This window comes from Mastigoproctus giganteus, chromosome 12, assembly GCF_048544385.1.
Source record: "Mastigoproctus giganteus isolate SK-2022 chromosome 12, ASM4854438v1, whole genome shotgun sequence".
NCBI classification, from domain to species: Eukaryota; Metazoa; Arthropoda; class Arachnida; order Uropygi; family Thelyphonidae; genus Mastigoproctus; species Mastigoproctus giganteus.
Window position 1 is genome coordinate 44,262,628 of NC_143586.1, and position 18,204 is coordinate 44,280,831.

Here is an 18,204-nt window from a genome sequence, read left to right on the forward strand (position 1 = left end):
GACATCTGTACCGCCCTCAACCTATGCTTATCAGGCAGCTTCATTTACCTTCGAGGATTCCTTATACAAGCAGGTGCACGGTACTGCCATGGGCTCCTGTTAGCTCCGTCGTGACCAACATCGCCATGGAGGAATTGGAAGAACAGATATTCCTGAACCCGCCTGTGCCTATTACAACGTGGTGCAGATACGTCGATGACATCTTCACAGTCATCCCACGTGGTTCTGAAGCAACATTACTGGAGTACCTCTATTCGTTGTCAGTGTTCATCCAGTTCACTTTAGAGTTAGAAGTGGACGGGTCCCTTCCATTCTTAGATGTCCTGGTAAAACGTGTGGGCCCACACGTGGAAACCTCGGTATACCGTAAGCCAACGTGGTGTGGTCAGTTTACCAACTACAGATCGGGCCACACCCCTAGCCATCTCAACAGCGCTATTCACACCCTATTCTCCCGTGCTTGGAGCCATTCCAGCTAGGATGAAGCTAGGCGCACCGAGATTTCCAGAGTGCGAACGTACCTGGCCAATTGTAGCTGTCCAGCCCACATATTAGACAAGTGCTTATTGCAAGCGCAAGAGCTCACGATCCACCCGAGACCGTCATCGACGCATGACAATATGCCTACCGCCTATATTCCCTATCATCCGGGCATGTCGGCAGGAGCGGATTAAGGTCGGTTGAGGCCCCGGGCGCAGAAGAAAATATTGGGTCCCTTAAAAAAAGAGAGAGACAGGGGAAACAAAAATACATGTTAACCAATTTTTTAAATAAATAAAAATATTTTTTATATTTTTATTTATTTAAATAATTAAATTATTAATAACTATTAATGTTTTATCTCCAATAAAATTTGAATATAATATAATTAATAATGGCATAATAATAATCACAAAGTTTTGAACTAATATGTTCAACTAATTTGTTGGGGTTTTGCGTGGGCCCTTCAGAAGTCGGGGCCCAGGGCGCGCGCCGTTAAATCCGCCTCTGCACGGCTGCTAGAAATTTTACATTTAGGTTTTTTATAGCCATGAACGTGGTCAAAAATGAAAGAAACCATGCATTAATTTGGTGCGAAATATTTAGCTACATTCCCTGTAGATGGCGCTGACTGCTAGGCAACCAATTAAGCAAATATCCTCTTTCAGACTTTTACCGAACGAAACACGCAGAAATCATGTTTTCATTTCTTCTTAATAAAATTAATAAAATATCTTCGAGTCAAAGAGAGCCATTATAAAAGATAGAGGAAAGAGGAAACAGAGATCCATGGAAAAGAAAGTTATAGTGGTTATCGTAAGTTTGCTTTTTATTTAGGAGAGATCTTCATTGGACACCCATCAGATACTCAGTTAAGGGAACGATAATTGATTTGGGTCAACCATTTGAGTTTGATTTGCGTTTTTCCCACATGATCTAATGATGTCATGTTTTCGTTTGAATTGATTTGATTTCAGGTTTTCGTTTGAATTTGATTTTCGTTTTTCCCACATGATCTAGTGATGCAGAAATCATGTCAAAGAGAGCCATTATAAAGGAAAGAGGAAACAGGGATCCATGGAAAAGAAAGTTATAGTGGTTATCGTAACTTTGCTTTTTATTTAGGAGAGATCTTCATGGGACACCCATCAGATACTCAGTTAAGGGAACGATAATTGATTTGGGTCAACCATCGGTTGGTATCGTTTTTCCCACATGATCCAATGTTATTTTTCCCTCTGGCTCTTTTGAGGTAGAGAGGATTATGCCCAATCGTTTAATGCTCTCGCATTCCTTTACCTCCTGTAACTTCTTTTCTGTTTCATCTCCACTACCACACCATTATAATCTTCCGAAGATTTCTTATCCTAATTTTCTTTAAGCTGTTTAGTTACTGCTAAACGCACCTCATTACTATTTTTCAATCTTGATCCAACAGTTGCTTTCATTATCAGAACATGTCCTTCTGTCCCATCCGATGATCGGGAAGTCAAGCCCACCTGACTTTCTTTTCTGCCTTTAGTTTGCCCTCGTTCCTCACCTGATCCTGAGGTGTTCTGTACTGGATTACCTATATAGTTCTCTTACCATATCACTATCTTTATTTTTCAGTCCTTGTTTGTTTTCCTCCAATTTCACCTCCAAGGATGTAATGTTATCCTTTAGGCATTTTATTTTTTGCTCCCGCGCAAGGAGGCATTAAACGGTTCCTTAGTAAGCAATTCTTCCTTGATCTGCAGCTCTCAGTTGTTTCTCATTCACATCTAGTACCCTCTCTAAGCCAGTGACCTCCTTTAGACGCTCATTTTCAGGAGCGGATTAAGGTCGGTTGAGGCCTCGGGCGCAGAAGAAAATATTGGGCCCCTTAAAAAAAAGAGAGAGACAGGGAAAATAAAAATACATGTTAACCATTTTTTTAAATAAATAAAAAATATTATGTACTATTAATGTTTTATTTCCAATAAAATTTGAATATAATATATGTATAATATAATTAATAATAGCATAATAATAATCACAAAGCTTTGAACTAATAGTTGAACATATTAGTTTAACTATTAATTGAACTAATATGTTCAACTAATTTGTTGGGGTTTTGCGTGGGCCCTTCAGAAGTCGGGGCCCAGGGCGCGCGCCCGGTGCGCCCGTCGTTAAATCCGCCTCTGCATGTCGTGCCAGATTTCAAAAATCCTCCGGAATACTGCATAAAATGCGTTCAACTACTTGGTAGGAGCTTGCGTCCTCTGGTTTCTAAAGTGAAGACTCCGGTCGCCCCTCTTTTGAGCAGCGGTGTAGTATACCGCATAACTTGCAAAGATTGTGGCAGCTGCTACATAAGAGAGAGCTCGAGATGCTTTCAAGACTGCCTTGCAAAGCACGATAGGTCAATTTGCCTTGGTGAGACTGACCAATCCGCAATCGCAGAACGCTTCTGGACGATCCACCATGACCTTAACCCCAAGCGGGATTACGAAGTGATTGACCAATCCCGACACTTTCGCCGCAGCCTCTGGCTAGATTCGCTTAATATTTAGTGCAATTCAAGAACAATGAATCGCTGCAAGGGCACGAGGCTACACCCTATCTTGGATGTAACTATCTTGAAACTGGATAAATGCTGGCAGCAAATCCACACACGTCCGTGCAACAACAATGGGCAGCAATCTAGTAGTTGAATGTTTAATTACATGTCCATGCACGGATCACTGCGCGCACAACTCTGTATCTGCTAAATCTCCTGGTCTCTAACTCGCTAAGTCTCTAACGTCTTTTTCCCGTTAGAATTTGCTGATGAAGGGGGCCCATTTAACCCTGAAAGCTTCGTGTCATTTATTATTAAAACTTTTCTGGATTATACAGAATTAATCCATCCTTAAACTATGGAATCCAGAACGACAGGCCCATTTATTTTCATATGCATATGTTACAAACAAATCTTTATACTGTATTTATATATATATGCATAAGTATAAATATACAGATTATGTATATTTATGAATGTCATAAGAGAATATGAGAAAACAAAAGGAAATATATATTTTTAACATTTTGTGAACTGACTAATAATAGTCAGTTCACAAAATCCACATTACTGACAATAATCACATTTTAATAATATGAAAATCACCGATTAAAATTCGCAAAAAAAAAATATACAAATTATAAGCAAACATCCAGGTACGTATTGTAATAATCTTATTCTTCTTTGCATGTGTACCAATCAGTAACCGGTAAAAATACCTCCCTGAAAAAATATCCCCGTTAAAAATGGATTGATTGTACAGTCGAATTTTGTGATTCGGTGATTAGCTGAGGTAGGGTGTTTTCCCCCTATCCAGCTGTTTTAAAATAGGTAAACGAGTTCCTGATTTAAAAACAACGTCAAGTGGGGAGAAACACCCTAGGCATATCAATGTAGGCCAGTGAGCGGAGAAAGCTGCGAGTGGCACCTGTCAATCACTGATCTGGAGTATAAATATAAAATTACAATTGTCGTTTTTGTTGTTATTAGATATATCTGTATAAATTAATTCATTTACGAATTGTTCACCTTTTCGAATTTATATCACATAATAATCATAATTTTCACTGTAATAAGACAATATGAGAAAACAAAATAGAAACAAAGGGAAATATTTATTTTTTAATGCTAAAATAATGACAGTATACAATTATTTCACAAACACCACATTACTGACAATAATCAGAGTTTAATTATATCAAAATCACAAATTAAAATTTGCAAAAAATCATACAAATTATAATCAAACGTTTACGTATCTTAACAAGTAAATGGGATATTTTTTCGGGGATTCGTATCAATCACTTTATTTATTAATTTTTCCGATATTCGGACCCTCTAAGCTTATCTTAATTCAATCTTGCAATATTACAGTACAGATGCATATATAATAAAAAGGTTATAAAATGTATTGTTTATAGGCTGCAACCAAACCGTCTTGTTTGCAGTATAGAAAGGAAGAATTAGCCACAAGTAGACTCTTGTTGTGAAAAAAACAAAAAAAAAAACAAAGAGAATGTGAAAACCATAAAGCGAACTGCCAACGATTCAATTCAATTCAATTCAAGCTGCGGGACACTTGATACTGTAATTACAATAGCATCTGTCAGTAACCAATTCAGGCGAACCTATTCCCGGCCTGCGATCTTGTTTGCAATATACGAACGAAGAATTAGGGCGGAAACACACTATTATCACTTCAGGAGACTTCACTTGTATACAAATCTAACATCAAATGTGGGGGAGCATTATTTTATTGCTCGGAGACGCAGTGTTGTGATTGGCTGTATTCACAAGATAACACGTTGGGCTTCAAGGCCGAATGACATTGTCAGGAAGTCAGATTTTTCTATTCCAACAGAAATTTCGTTAGGCGTGACAAGAGGAAAATGGAGGAAATACTAATATAAAATTAAATTAGAAGTAAATAATCTGTTTTGAGCGCAGAAGTAAGAATATCCGAAAACAAATAACAACAATATCAAGGACGTTGCTCCTGTGCCTATTCCGAAGCACCCTCCACTTCGACCAGCTACTCAGAATACTCACCGCAAATGTCACGCTCAAAAATGGCAAAAAAATAGACGAACAGAATTACAAATTGAGAGGACGAACAAGTAGATCATTTCAATTTGCACAACTCATAATTTCTTACAAGTTCAATTTTTAGGGTTGAGAAGTAGTTTTTTGTTGATATCAAATTTCATTAAAAATTTTTGTTTCGATTTTTGACAGAATAAGTCCTTATTCAAAATTAAACTTGCAGTATTTTTACTTTCCTTTATCATATAATTAATTTTTCCTTAGCGCTGATTGAATTTCGAAATTGCGTATTTTGTCCTTGAATGTCATCCTTAACTGAATTATATAGGAAATTAAATTCTTCTTTATTCATCCGTAAGTACATCTTGAAACGATTTTCATCTTCTTTAAGTCCTGCAGTAAATGATGGAATTCGCCTTTTCTGTTCTCTTCCAGTTGATGTCGTGTATCCATTGCGTACTCTTTTGTTTTCTCGGCTATAAGAAAAGCGCATGCATTTTCTAAATCTTCAAAATCTGAAGAGGAGGATAAACTGTGCCAATTCATTTCGCTTCAGCTTTCCTCAAAGAGCATGACACGTATACAACGTTATAGGTTGACTTGGTCTACTTGACTTCTTTTTTATTTCGTTATAATGTTTTAAGGCTCAGGCAACAAACTTTTTTTTATTTAAAATTCCTAATATCAATATCGATTTGCTGTATGAAGAATATGTTCTGTTGAAATCATTTCGTAGAAATATTGCGACAAAAGACAGCAAAATACCACAGATGGTTGGATAAAAATTAAAAATTTTAAATGCGTACGAAATACGTAATACAGAAAAAAATATTAATTTTGTTTTTGCTTTGCCTCAAATGCAATGAGTGAGCGAGTATTAGCATTAGCATTAGCATTAGTAGAGGCATTTGATGCAAGAAAGCAAGCTTATGCAGCATCAGCCAAAAAAAAAAAAAAAAAAAGTAACATAAATAAATAAAAATAACCACTTCCACTTCACCCCTCTGTTCGTTCGAAATACCTGTCCAGCTGAGCCTTAAACTTATTTAGGCTATCAACTTCCACGACAAGGGATGGAAGTCTGTTCCACCCACCAACCACCCGCTGGCTAAAGGCAAATTTCCGCACATCTATCCTACATCTGTCTTTCCTCAATTTGAATTTATGCCCTCTCAGGTGATTTTTCTGAGCTAGAGGAAGAATCCCATCAGCATTGAGCATGCTCAAACCATGCAAGGCTTTGTACACCTCTATCAGATCACCCCGCTGGTGCCTAGTTTCCAGACACTGTAATTTGCAAAACTTAAGCCTTTCTTCGTAAGAGAACCCCTTTGTCCCATTCACCAATCTAGTTGCCCTTCTCTGTACTCGTTCCAGCAGCTCTACATCCTTCCTGAAATGAGGCCTCCAGGCCTGTATACAGTACTCTAGGTGTGGCCTGACCATTGCCTTATACAAGGGAATAATCACCTCCTTATCCCTGCTAGAAAAATTCCTATATATCATTGACAATACACCATGAGCTACTCTTGCAGCTCGTCTGCACTGCTCAGAGAACTTCATATCTGCCTGCACCACCACCCCCAGGTCCCTTTCATTCTCTACCACTGTCAGTGTAGTACCACAGAGTTGATACGTTGCTCTGGGGTTGCTGTTTCCCATATGTAGTACTTTACATTTGTCAATGTTAAACTTCATTTGCCACCTCGAAGCCCATCTGCTCAACCTTTCCAAATCCTGTTGCAGCAGCATAGTGTCAGTGGTGTCCTTGACAACCCTGCCAACCTTCGTATCGTCTGCAAACTTGGACATTAAGCCTGATATACCATCATCAATATCATTTATAAATACAGAAAACAATAAAGGCCCCAATACTGAACCCTGAGGGACTCCACTAATAACATTAGTCCACGATGAGCAGTGTCCATTGATTACCACTCTCTGTCTTCTCCCCCTCAACCACCCCTTTATCCATAGCAGCAACTTGCCTCCAATGCCACACTGCTCCAATTTGTGCAGCAGTCTTCCATGTGCAACAGTATCAAAAGCCTTTCTAAGATCCAAGTATATAATATCAAAGTTATTCCCTGCATCCAGTTCTTTTGTGACTGCATCATAGTATCCAATCAAATTGGTCAGGCAAGACTTCCCCTTAACAAAACCATGCTGTGTCCTAGCTATAACTGAAGTCTTGTCTAGATGATCCTGCAGTGCTTCTTTCACCAGTGCCTCCATTAATTTTCCGGGAACAGAAGTTAAACTCACAGGTCTATAATTACTTGTGTCAGCCTTTGATCCCCCTTTGTGAATTGGGGTCACATTTGCACATCTCCAGTCAATGGGTACCTCCCCTGAGTCCAAGGAAGCTCTCATAATTATGGCTAAGGGTTTGCTTACCTCCTTTGCTGCCTCCTTTAATATAACTGGATAGATCCCATCCACCCCAGGTGCCTTTCTTGTGTTTATCTTCAACAATTTCTCCTCCACTTTGCTCTCAGTTATTACAAGATTCTCTAGCTTACTGCTAGAGTTGAATACACCTCTGGCATTCCCCTCGCTGAATAACTCCTCATGTGTGAATGTCGATGCAAAATATTCATTTAGTTTGTTAGCTACCCGAGCAGGGTCATCAACAGTTGACCCATCGATCTCAAGTGGACCAATCTGATTCATCCCCTTCCTTCTAGAGTTTACATAAGTAAAGAACTCTTTGCTGTTTTTCTTCGCATCCCTTGCCAAGGATCTCTCGTAATCTGCCTTCGCCTGCCTAACCTCCTTTGTAACTTGGTTACAGATCAACTTGTATCTATCATAGGCGTCCGTGTCACGTGTTAATTTGTATGTATCCCATGCATTTTTCTTCTCTGCCATATGCCTCATTAGTTCATCTGACAACCATTTAGGCCTAAACCTTGAACAATATTTCTTAGTTGGTATGTAAAGCCTAGTAGCTTCCACGATAAGTTCTTTGAATGCTTCCCATTTTGAATTTGCTGTTGGCAATATCATCAGTTGATCCCACTGTATAGAATTTAAATACTGTCTCAGTCCATTGTAGTCCCCTTTACGAAAGCAATACCCCTTCCCTTTACCCCTAATGGTAGTTACCTCTTTGAGTAACTCCCACTTCAGCACACTGTGATCACTGCCACCAAGTGGTTCATTTATCTGCAGATTCTTAATGCATGAAGAATCACTACTGATAATCAAATCAAGAGTATTACTCCCTCTAGTTGCCTCCCGAACATGCTGATGTAGAAAACAATCATCCAATAAATCCACAAAAGCCTTGCTACTGTGTGAGTGACCAGCCCCCAAATTCCAGTCAATATCTGGGAAATTAAAATCCCCCATTATAAGACTCTCTGATTTACTGGCCCACTCTATTTCTCCGAACAGTTTCTTATTATACTCATCAGAGTCATTAGGCCTATAGCACACTCCTACTCTCAATTTTGATCTCCCAATGCTTATGTCACACCAAACTGACTCGACACTGCACTGTCCAGCGATGTCGACTGGCTTCACTTCCTTGGATTTTATGTGTTTTTTAACTAATAGCATAACCCCTCCTCCCTTCCTATCCTGTCTATCCTTTCTGTAGACATTGTACTCCCCAAATTCCAGTTCTGCATTTCTTATATCTGTGTGACACCACGTCTCTGAAATCCCCACAATATCTGCCTTTGATGTTTTGAGCAACACCTCAAATTCATCAAATTTATTTACTAAACTCCTAGCATTGGTGTACACACAAGTATACATGCACCTGTTCTTTTTCTTAGCTACCCTAACACAACCCATGTGTTTACTTGTACCCCAATGATTCCCAGCAGTCTCTGAAATATCCTGCATCTTATTTTCCAGGCTGCGGCTCATTCCAATAGAAGCAGTGCAAGAATCACTTTCACCTCTGCCAGTGGCTACTGTTAATCTATTAGTCCTTGTATCCCCCCAATCTAGCAGTTTTCCGACCCACCTAACATTGCCTCGATAGCATCAGCAAACATTCTTGCACCCTTTCTATTTAAGTGTATCCCATCCCTGTAGAAGCAGTCTCTCCTGTTAACAAGTACAGACCAGGCTGAAAAAAATTCTACCCCTTGAGCCCTGCACAATCTTTCCAGGGCCGAATTGATTGACAGGGCTCTCATCATATACTCCCTCCTATCGTGTCTGGGCAGAATTGCAGACACTTTCAATTTCAACCCTAATTCACGGCTTTTTTTCATCAGTGACCTGTACTTGTCAAGTAATTCCGCCGGTCTCCTACTCTTAATGTCATTAGTGCCAACGTGTACAACTATATCACCTTTTGTGCCCTTAAAGGATGATATCCGCTCTACAACGTCATCAACTTTTGCCCCTGGCAGACATACCCTGGTCCTATTCCACCTATCCTTTTTACAAAGCATGTTTCCCGTTTCCCTGACAATAGAGTCTCCAACAACTACTAGTTCCTTTGGGACCAGCGCATTCTGCCTTGGGGGTTGCCGCTGTGTTCCGCGATGACCAAGTGCAAGCTCTGGCATTGGTGTGGGCAGCTGAGAGCTTGATGGGCCCCTCACTTGTAATCCTTCGAGGGCATCCACCCTATCCTTCAAGCTCTCATATAGGCCCATAACAATGCTGAGTTGTCGCCTTATCTCCTTACACTCCTTGCATCGCACACACACAAAGACATCCCCCATGGCAGTATCATGTCCCATACTTGACTGCTCCGCAAACATCAAGCAAATAGTGCATCTTACAAGGCTGTGATTCAGAGGACAACTGCCCCCCGCAGTTCTCCCCTGGGCCACAGCACTCCCATTAGTATTTAGCTCAATGTTTAACGTTTGGAAAAAGGATAGAAATACGAATGTTGAAGGAGAACTGTTGCAGAAAACCAATCACAATATGTCATGCAAAGAATTTTACGCATATGCACTAAAAAATGAAAAACTGCTAAAGAAAATTCACTCAAATGAAAAGTATTTCTAGGTAAATATTTTCTTTTTGATAAAATAAATCAGGTTTACTGAATGTGCATTGTAAACAATTATGTAAAACATTTGATGTTAATATTTATAGAAGTTTCCTTTAGTGTTTATAACTTTTGCAATAAATTTTTCCGAATTAAAGCACGGACTATAATTCGGTTAATTTTATTTAAATTTGACTAATTTTGCATTCCAGGAACTTGTAAAAATCAACAAAATATAAAAATAGAATGGTTGTTATTAAAATTGTTCGGTTTTCTTAAGATATAATTCGAGTATGTACCCCTAAACGAGGAATGAATACCACAAACATAAGCATGAGTACCCCCGGTCACCCCTCTGGATTCAACACTGCTCCTCGTGAGTTCACTTCGTGCTTTATGATGCTTAGCAGCTAGTCAGTAAAGCATCACACTTAATAAGCTTGTGATGTGTGCTTTTCTTTTGCAGTTTTCTCGTGGAATTAATTTATTCATTTTGATTATGCCTTTATTTATTATTGTTGCCTATTGATATGTTTAGATATTTAAAATGTGTAGAGTTTGCAGTTTAATCAGGTAATTAATTCTTATTTGTGTTTTTACTTTTAAGTATTTACTGATATTTTAATTTTCATTCAAAGTAATGAAAACTTAGGCTGATCATTGAGTGTTTCTTTCGGTAATCACTTTATTTAGAGCGATTAACTAAAATGTTTTTTTAAATATTGTAACTTATTTTTCTATTTATTATTTTTTTTTTTAAATAGGTGTTTTCTGATCGCCGAAATCTGTAAAGATCAGAAGAGTACTAAATTTTTTATACATGGCTTTGGAGGAGTAAGTATTTTCTTGTGGCAGCAAAAAAAAAAAAAAAAAAAAAAAAGTCTCAGGCGTTCTTTAATTGGCAATATGCAAAGTGTTTAAAAACACCTTGAAGGTACAAAGATTGCTCCTCCTGATATTTTGTACTTATTATTTAAGTCCACTTTGTGCTTAACAATGGAGCATATAAGAGAATCAATGCAAAATTCTGCCCAACTCGCGGGAAGGGGGGAGTTAAAAGGACATCCAGTCCAATCCTATTTTTGTTATAGACAAAAAAAAATTTCAGAATAAAAGCTGAATTTGAAGGTCTGTGCAAGTGAGGGGTGCTGAATATTAAGCTTCACAGTAAATTCTGTGATAATTCTGAGATTGAACCCTGTCGCATGCTCTGATAGCAGATAATATGAATGCTGAAAAGGTTCTGGACAAGGCAATGTCAGATGTTAGTCACTAATCTACAGAAACCAGACCCAAGTAACGACGTTAGCGGTGGTGGACTAACTTCAGTTAGATTGCGTGTTCTGCTTGAAAGTGTGGATATTCCTCCACCCTCCCGTTTAAATGTGCTAGATATTACTGTCAACGCTTGTACGGCAAATTCTAAAAAAAAAAAACTTAAAAGCTTGTGATGGCTCATTGATAGCTGTACTAAAGAAAATGGGAATGTTATGCTTCACGAAACTTTGTAAGCAAATTGCTTGTTTTAAATATTTTCATCTGTTGATCAACAGCATGAAATTTGAGATGGAACAGTGTCAACTTTACCAAACTCCTTATTGAAACTGTCTACTTATTGAATTTCTGTCTTCACAGCTTTCAACAAAACCTTGTTGATAAGGATTTATGACATTTTATGCCCTCAGTTACAAGACCCATACTCAAGAAATGAGTTTGGGAAACTTTTTAAAGGTTTTCTTGGTTGTAAAGAAAACAACTATCACAATTCTCATCAGCAAGTGTTCACATAATTGTTAAAGCTATTATGACTGACTCCTTAATAGAATAGTCCACTATATATAATAGTTGTATTCTTGCATGTGTACTTTGTTCGGACTGATACTGTCTTAAAGAGATTATATCTTAGTAAGAAGAGAGGTAACGGATGTATTGAATAAGGCCAGCCATTGAATATTTCTGATCCTTCGATGAATAATATACCTTCTGTATCAGACAACTCAAGACAAAAACCTAAAGAGATCTCGGTAAGCCATCAACTGATGGATACTGATGATATGTCTACTTTAAAAAAAACTATTGTACGCAAATATATAATATCAGGTCTTATATGTATGGCTTAACATAAAACTCAGCACAACTTTACTTTGAGTGCAACAACCAGGGGGGCGCCTCCGTAGCCAGGTGGGAAGGAGCAGCAGTGCGTAGCACACGCTTCTTGATTAGACCGGGGTTCGAGCCCGTCACCACCAAATACGAAGGGTGCGGAAAGGTCAAGGATTGACGACCGCATATCCCGGAGCAATATGGCCTTAGTTGCTAATGCTCCAAATAACAAACAAACAACCAGGGACTGAAGCAATTCAAAGGTTTGCTGTTACCACGTTGCACTGTGCATCAGATATAACATTCCTTCAAATGATTGAGCTTACTTGAAATGGCAATATTAGATATATTTTTTTTATTTTCAGTTATAATAACAATGCTTATATAGCAGCTCAATTTAGTAAGGAAATAATTATCAAGACATCTACTGATATACCTTTTACCCTAAAGTATATTGAACCTTGTTACATGTAGCACTTTGACATTTTCAAACTAATGGAAATTTACTGCTTCCTTTTATCTTTTGATAATAAGACTACATCTAGCACCTTCTCTAGTGAAGGTGGAGATTTCTGTCACAGCAGAGATGATACTCTCTCCTACCACTTTTTGGATGACTCCTTGTATCCATTGGCCATTCTCAAAACAAGATGCTACTTTCATCTTGTTTTGAGAATGGCCAATGGATACAAGAGTGTCTGCTTGCCTTAGCACATCCTACTTGCAAAAAAACTTAATCTATGTGGTCTCAGCACTTTCCATTAAGTACTGATAATTGTGTAAATAGTTCTCATCCTATCTTTCATGGTGTTCTATTGGGTGAATTTGTGTGCTTGAAGAAATGTCACTGCCTTCAAAGGAATTAATTTGGGGAACTTGCCAAGAAGTCAACTGCTTGCCTTAACATTGGAGCCTATCCCTTGTGCATCTAGCTGCACGTGCAATTAGCACAAGTAGGATGTGCTTGTCCCACAGGAGGTAGTTATTTCTGGAGACTACAATCAGGGAAACTGGGAATATTTTATGTAACAAGGATAAGTGGATTTAGGACCAGCACAAGTCTGCCAGCTGCAAAAGTTGATATTGTTTTAAAAGTTAATAGAAAAGTTAATTTTAAAAGTTTTATTGTTCAAAAGGTGATATTTAATGTTAACACTAATATTAAGAGTAAAAGATCTGAGGAGTTAACAAGTACAAGGCATTTCTGAGAAAAATATGCAAGTTAAGATTAAATTCATTTGGCCCTAATGAGGTTCATTAGGGCCAATTCAAGGTTCATGGAGTAAACTTTTTTTATTCATATGAATTTTTCTTCTGTGTTTGTTAACAGTGTTTTTAAAGAATGAGACCCTTAAATGAAAGGGATACATGTTTGCTGATGCTATCAAGGCAGTGTTAGGCGGTTTGCAACACTACTAGTTTGGGGGATGTATGCACTAATAGTTTAACAGCAGCCACAACTAGTGAGACTGATTTTTTGCAGTACTTCTATTGGGATATCCAGCAGCCTGTAGGTCAAGGTGTGTGGGGGTACAAGGCCTGCTGGGGATTTTCATGGTAAGTGGATAACCAGCTGTGTGTTATGAGTGGTATAGATCTCACCTCTCTTTTGAATAAATTAAAACCTTTATTATTTGATAAAACCAACATTAGCCTGGTTTCCTTTGTTGTTGGTAACTATATTAGTTATCAAACACCTGTATTTTAATTAATAACCTGTTAATTCTACCAACAAGGACTGAAACCAGTAGAATCAAACAAATATTATTCAAAATTAGAGTTACAATATTAAAAACCTTAAGAAAAGCCCACCCACTCGTAAATAGCATAGAAGAAGCCACGTAGATGTACATGCCACATAAGCCTAGGCTAGCATGCACAGTATAGCGGTAGATTTCCGTTGTAAGGTCAAGAAAGGGTCAAGAATTGACTATCTTCCCTCGTAAACATGCAAGAGCTCCACGAGTTTGGGATGACACCAGAACGGGGGTAGAGTAGGGAAAAATTGTTTTCCCACGTGTACAGCAAATACCTTGAGCTCTCTAAAGCGTTTTGATGTTAAGTAAAACTCTTGCTTGGTCAAAGTGGTGCATGTGATGCGCAGAGCCACATTGGTAACTATACGAAAGGAGTCGTGACATACCCATTGTTCAGTGGTCGTGAAAATTCCTGAAAGATGAGGCAATGAATTCCTTATCCATCACGTGCTGTTCAGACCACCTGTTTGTTTGTTTGTTATTTGGTTTTTAGGAGCATTAGCAACTAAGGCCATATTGCTCCGGGAGATGCGGTGGTCATTTCCTGACCTTTCCGCATCTTCCGTATTTGGTGGTGACGGGCTCGAACCCCGGTCTAATCAAGAAGCGTGTGCTACGCACCGCTGCTCCTTCCCACCTGGCTACGGAGGCGCCCTCAGACCACCTGGGATCGGACCCTGGACTTACAACATCCAATGAGAGGGAGTAGTCGTCAAAACATAGAAGAGCTGCTCCTGGTTTAAAAAGGGGTCCTTAACGGGACCAGAGAGAGGTGGTTGTCGTGATTATTGGTAATTGTGCTAGTGGGTAACAAGCGCTAGTCAGTGAGTGCCAGTACCAGCGGCTTTGCAGAGAACCAAGCAAAAAGGAAACGCCCAAGTTAGAGAAGTCAGCTCAGAGAATCAAGGAAGAAGATAGAAAAAGGGTAAACTGAAATAGTACTAGTAGTAGTGGTGGCATGTGATGCAAGAAAGCAAATGTATGAGCTTATGCAGCATCAGCCAAAAAAAAAAAAAAAATCACACCATTCCCTCCAAATGCCTGTCCAGTTCCTCCTTAAATTTATTCAACCTATCAACTTCCACAACGACAGATGGAAGTTTGTTCCAGCAATTAACCACCCGCTGGCTAAAGGCAAATTTCCGCACATCTATTCTACATCTGTCCTTTCGTAATTTGAATTTATGCCCTCTTAGGTTCGTAATCTGAACAAGTGGAAGGATTCCATCAGAATTCAGTGTGCTGAACCCATTCAAGGCCTTATACACCTCAATCAGATCACCGCGCAGGTGCCTAGTCTCCAGCCACTGCAATTTGCAGAACTTAAGCCTCTCTTGATAAGAGGATCCCTTCATTCCCCTCACCAATCTTGTTGCCCTTCTCTGTACACGCTCAAGTAAATCTACATCCTTCCTAAAATGAGGAATCCAGACCTGTACGCAGTACTCAAGGCGTGGCCTGACCATTGCCTTATACAGAGGGATAATCACCTCCTTTTCGCTGCTAGCAAAATTCCTATATATCATTGACAAAACCCCATGACCTGCGCTGGCAGCCTGTCTGCATTGCTCAGAAAACTTCATATCTGCCTGCACAATTACTCCCAGGTCTTTTTCATTTTCTACCACCTTAAGTGTAGTACCACACAGTTGGTACATTTCTCTGGGGTTACTTCTACCCATATGCAGTACTTTGCATTTGTCAAGGTTAAACTTCAGTTTCCACTTCTTAGCCCATCTTACCAAATTATCTAGATCCTGTTGCAGTAGCACACTGCCATTACTGTCATTAACAACCCTGCCAACCTTTGTATCATCTGCAAACTTCGACATTAAGCCTGATATACTTTCATCAATATCATTGATAAATATACAAAACAACAGTGGACCTAACACCGAACCCTGTGGGACTCCACTAATAACATTAGTCCAAGAAGAGCAGCACCCATTGATTACCACCCTCTGTCTTCTCGCACTTAACCATCCTTTTATCCATTGTAGCAACTTACCCTTAATACCATTCTGCTCCAATTTGTACAATAGTCTTCCATGCGCAACAGTGTCAAAAGCTTTCCTGAAATCCAAATATATGACATCAAAATTATTTTTTGCATCCAGTTCCTTTGTAACCACATCATAATATCCTATCAAATTTGTTAGACAAGACTTTCCCTTAACAAACCCATGCTGTGTCTGAATTATTGCTGCAGTCCTGTGTAGATGATCCTGCAATGCATCTTTAACCAGCGACTCCATTATTTTACCCGGAACAGAAGTTAAACTAACTGGTCTGTAATTACTCGTGTCACCCTTCGATCCCCCTTTGTGAATTGGGGATACATTTGCACATCTCTAGTCCGTGGGAACCTCCCCTGAGTCCAAGGATGCTCTCATAATTATGGCTAAGGGTTTGCTTAGTTGCTTTGCCGCCTCCTTTAATATAACTGGATAGATCCCATCCACCCCAGGTGCTTTTCTTACGTTTAACTTCAACAATTTCTCTTCCACTTTGCTCTCAGTTATTACAAAATCATTAAGTATCCTGCTACAATTTGATAACCTTCTGCCATTTTCAAACCTTAATAATTCCTCACGTGTGAATGTAGATGCAAAATACTCATTCAGTTTGTTTGCTATCTGAGCATGATCATCAACATTCGAACCATCGATGTCAAGTGGACCAATCAGATTCATCCCCTTCCTTTTAGAGTTTATATAAGTAAAGAAATCCTTGCTGTTTTTCTTAGCATCTTTTGCCAAGGATTTCTCGTAATCTGCCTTCGCCTGCCGAACCTCCTTTGTGACCTGATTACAGATTAACTTATATCTGCCATAGGCTTCTGAGTCGTTTGATAATTTATATGCATTCCATGCATTTTTCTTCTCTGTTACGAGTCATTAGTTCATTTGACAACCATTTAGGCCTAAACCTTGAACAATATTTCTTAATAGGTATGAAACTTTTAGTAGCTTCCACGATTAATTTCTTGAATGCTTCCCACTTAGAATTTACTGTTGATAACATCGTCAGTTGATCCCACTGTACAGAATTTAAAAACTGTCGGAGACCACTGTACTCGCCTTTACGGAAGCAAAAACCCTTTCCTTTACCCCTGATGGTAATTAAATCTTTAAGTAAATCCCACGTCAGTACACTGTGATCACTGCCACCTAGTGGTTCTTTTATCTGCAAATTCCTAATACATGAATGATCACTACTGATAACCAGATCAAGAGTATTACTTTCTCTGGTTGCCTCTCGAACATGCTGCTGCAGAAAACAATCATCCAATAAATCCAAAAAGTCTGACTAGTGTGTGAGTGCCCAACCCACAAGTTCCAGTCAATATCTGGGAAGTTAAAATCCTCCATTATAAGACATTCCGATTTACTAGCCCACTCTATTTCTCTGTACAATTGTTCATTGTACTCATTCGAGTCATTAGGCCTATAACACACTCCTACTCTTATTTTTGCTTTCGCAGTGCTTATGTCACACCAAACTGACTCAACAGTGCACTGTTCATCTATATCAACTGGACGCACTTCTTTTGATTTTATGTTTTTCTTTATTAACAGCATAACACCTCCTCCCTTCCTATCCTATGTTTTACTATGTGTGTGTATGTGAAGGGCAGATCTTTAAGTGGAATAATAATGGAATGACTTAAGTTTTAAAAGAAGATGATTTCTTTCTATGATATGCATGATATGTATTATATGTCGCAATAGAGTATTTTGGTATTATGGATATTAATTGTTTAACACAAAAGTTTGATTATCCCATTTGCCTAAATATTATACAAAGGGATAAATTGAGGGAAAGACGCTGATATTTAGCAATGACGATGGCCACGTATATATACATATATAAGAATTTTATATATTACTATGTTAATGGTATGACCCTTTGTAAAAGGGGTGTAATCTTAATAAAGGAATCATTGTAACGCTATACTGATATAATTGATGTCTTAATAACCTAAAAAGAAAGATAATAAGGGATTAAGAGTGGTGTATACATGTGTTTTTTTTTTTTTTTTTTTTTTATAGCCAATAAATGCTTATGTTGAAATTTTGCCTCATTGCTAAGCTCCCAATCACACCAGTAATTGCCAGAGTTGATTAAGTTCATGACAATATCGGTTATTACATTAACGGAACTTAATTCCATTAAGTTCCTCCTTATTTACACAATGCAAAAAGGTCCAAACTGCGGCATTGGGGGGAGGTGTTACTCTTCTCTCTCTTATGTTGAGGGTATACGAGACCTTGTCCTAATCAAAACCACAGACACATTACGCCGAATCTGCACTGAGGGTGTAAAATGACTGG

At 38.7% G+C, this 18,204-nt stretch overlaps 1 protein-coding gene across 1 annotated transcript; it reads left to right on the forward strand.

The window, feature by feature from the left end:
- Positions 1-23: 23 nt before the first annotated feature.
- On the forward strand, positions 24-479 carry LOC150076996 (uncharacterized). Its single transcript, XM_090385750.1, has one exon. The coding sequence runs from the start codon at positions 24-26 to the stop codon at positions 477-479; it is 456 nt and encodes a 151-aa protein (XP_090241876.1).
- Positions 480-18,204: the final 17,725 nt, after the last annotated feature.

Excerpts from the sequence above, each read along its gene's own strand:
- LOC150076996 (XM_090385750.1), top strand. The coding sequence starts at position 24 with ATGCTTATCAGGCAGCTTCATTTACCTTCGAGGATTCCTTATACAAGC.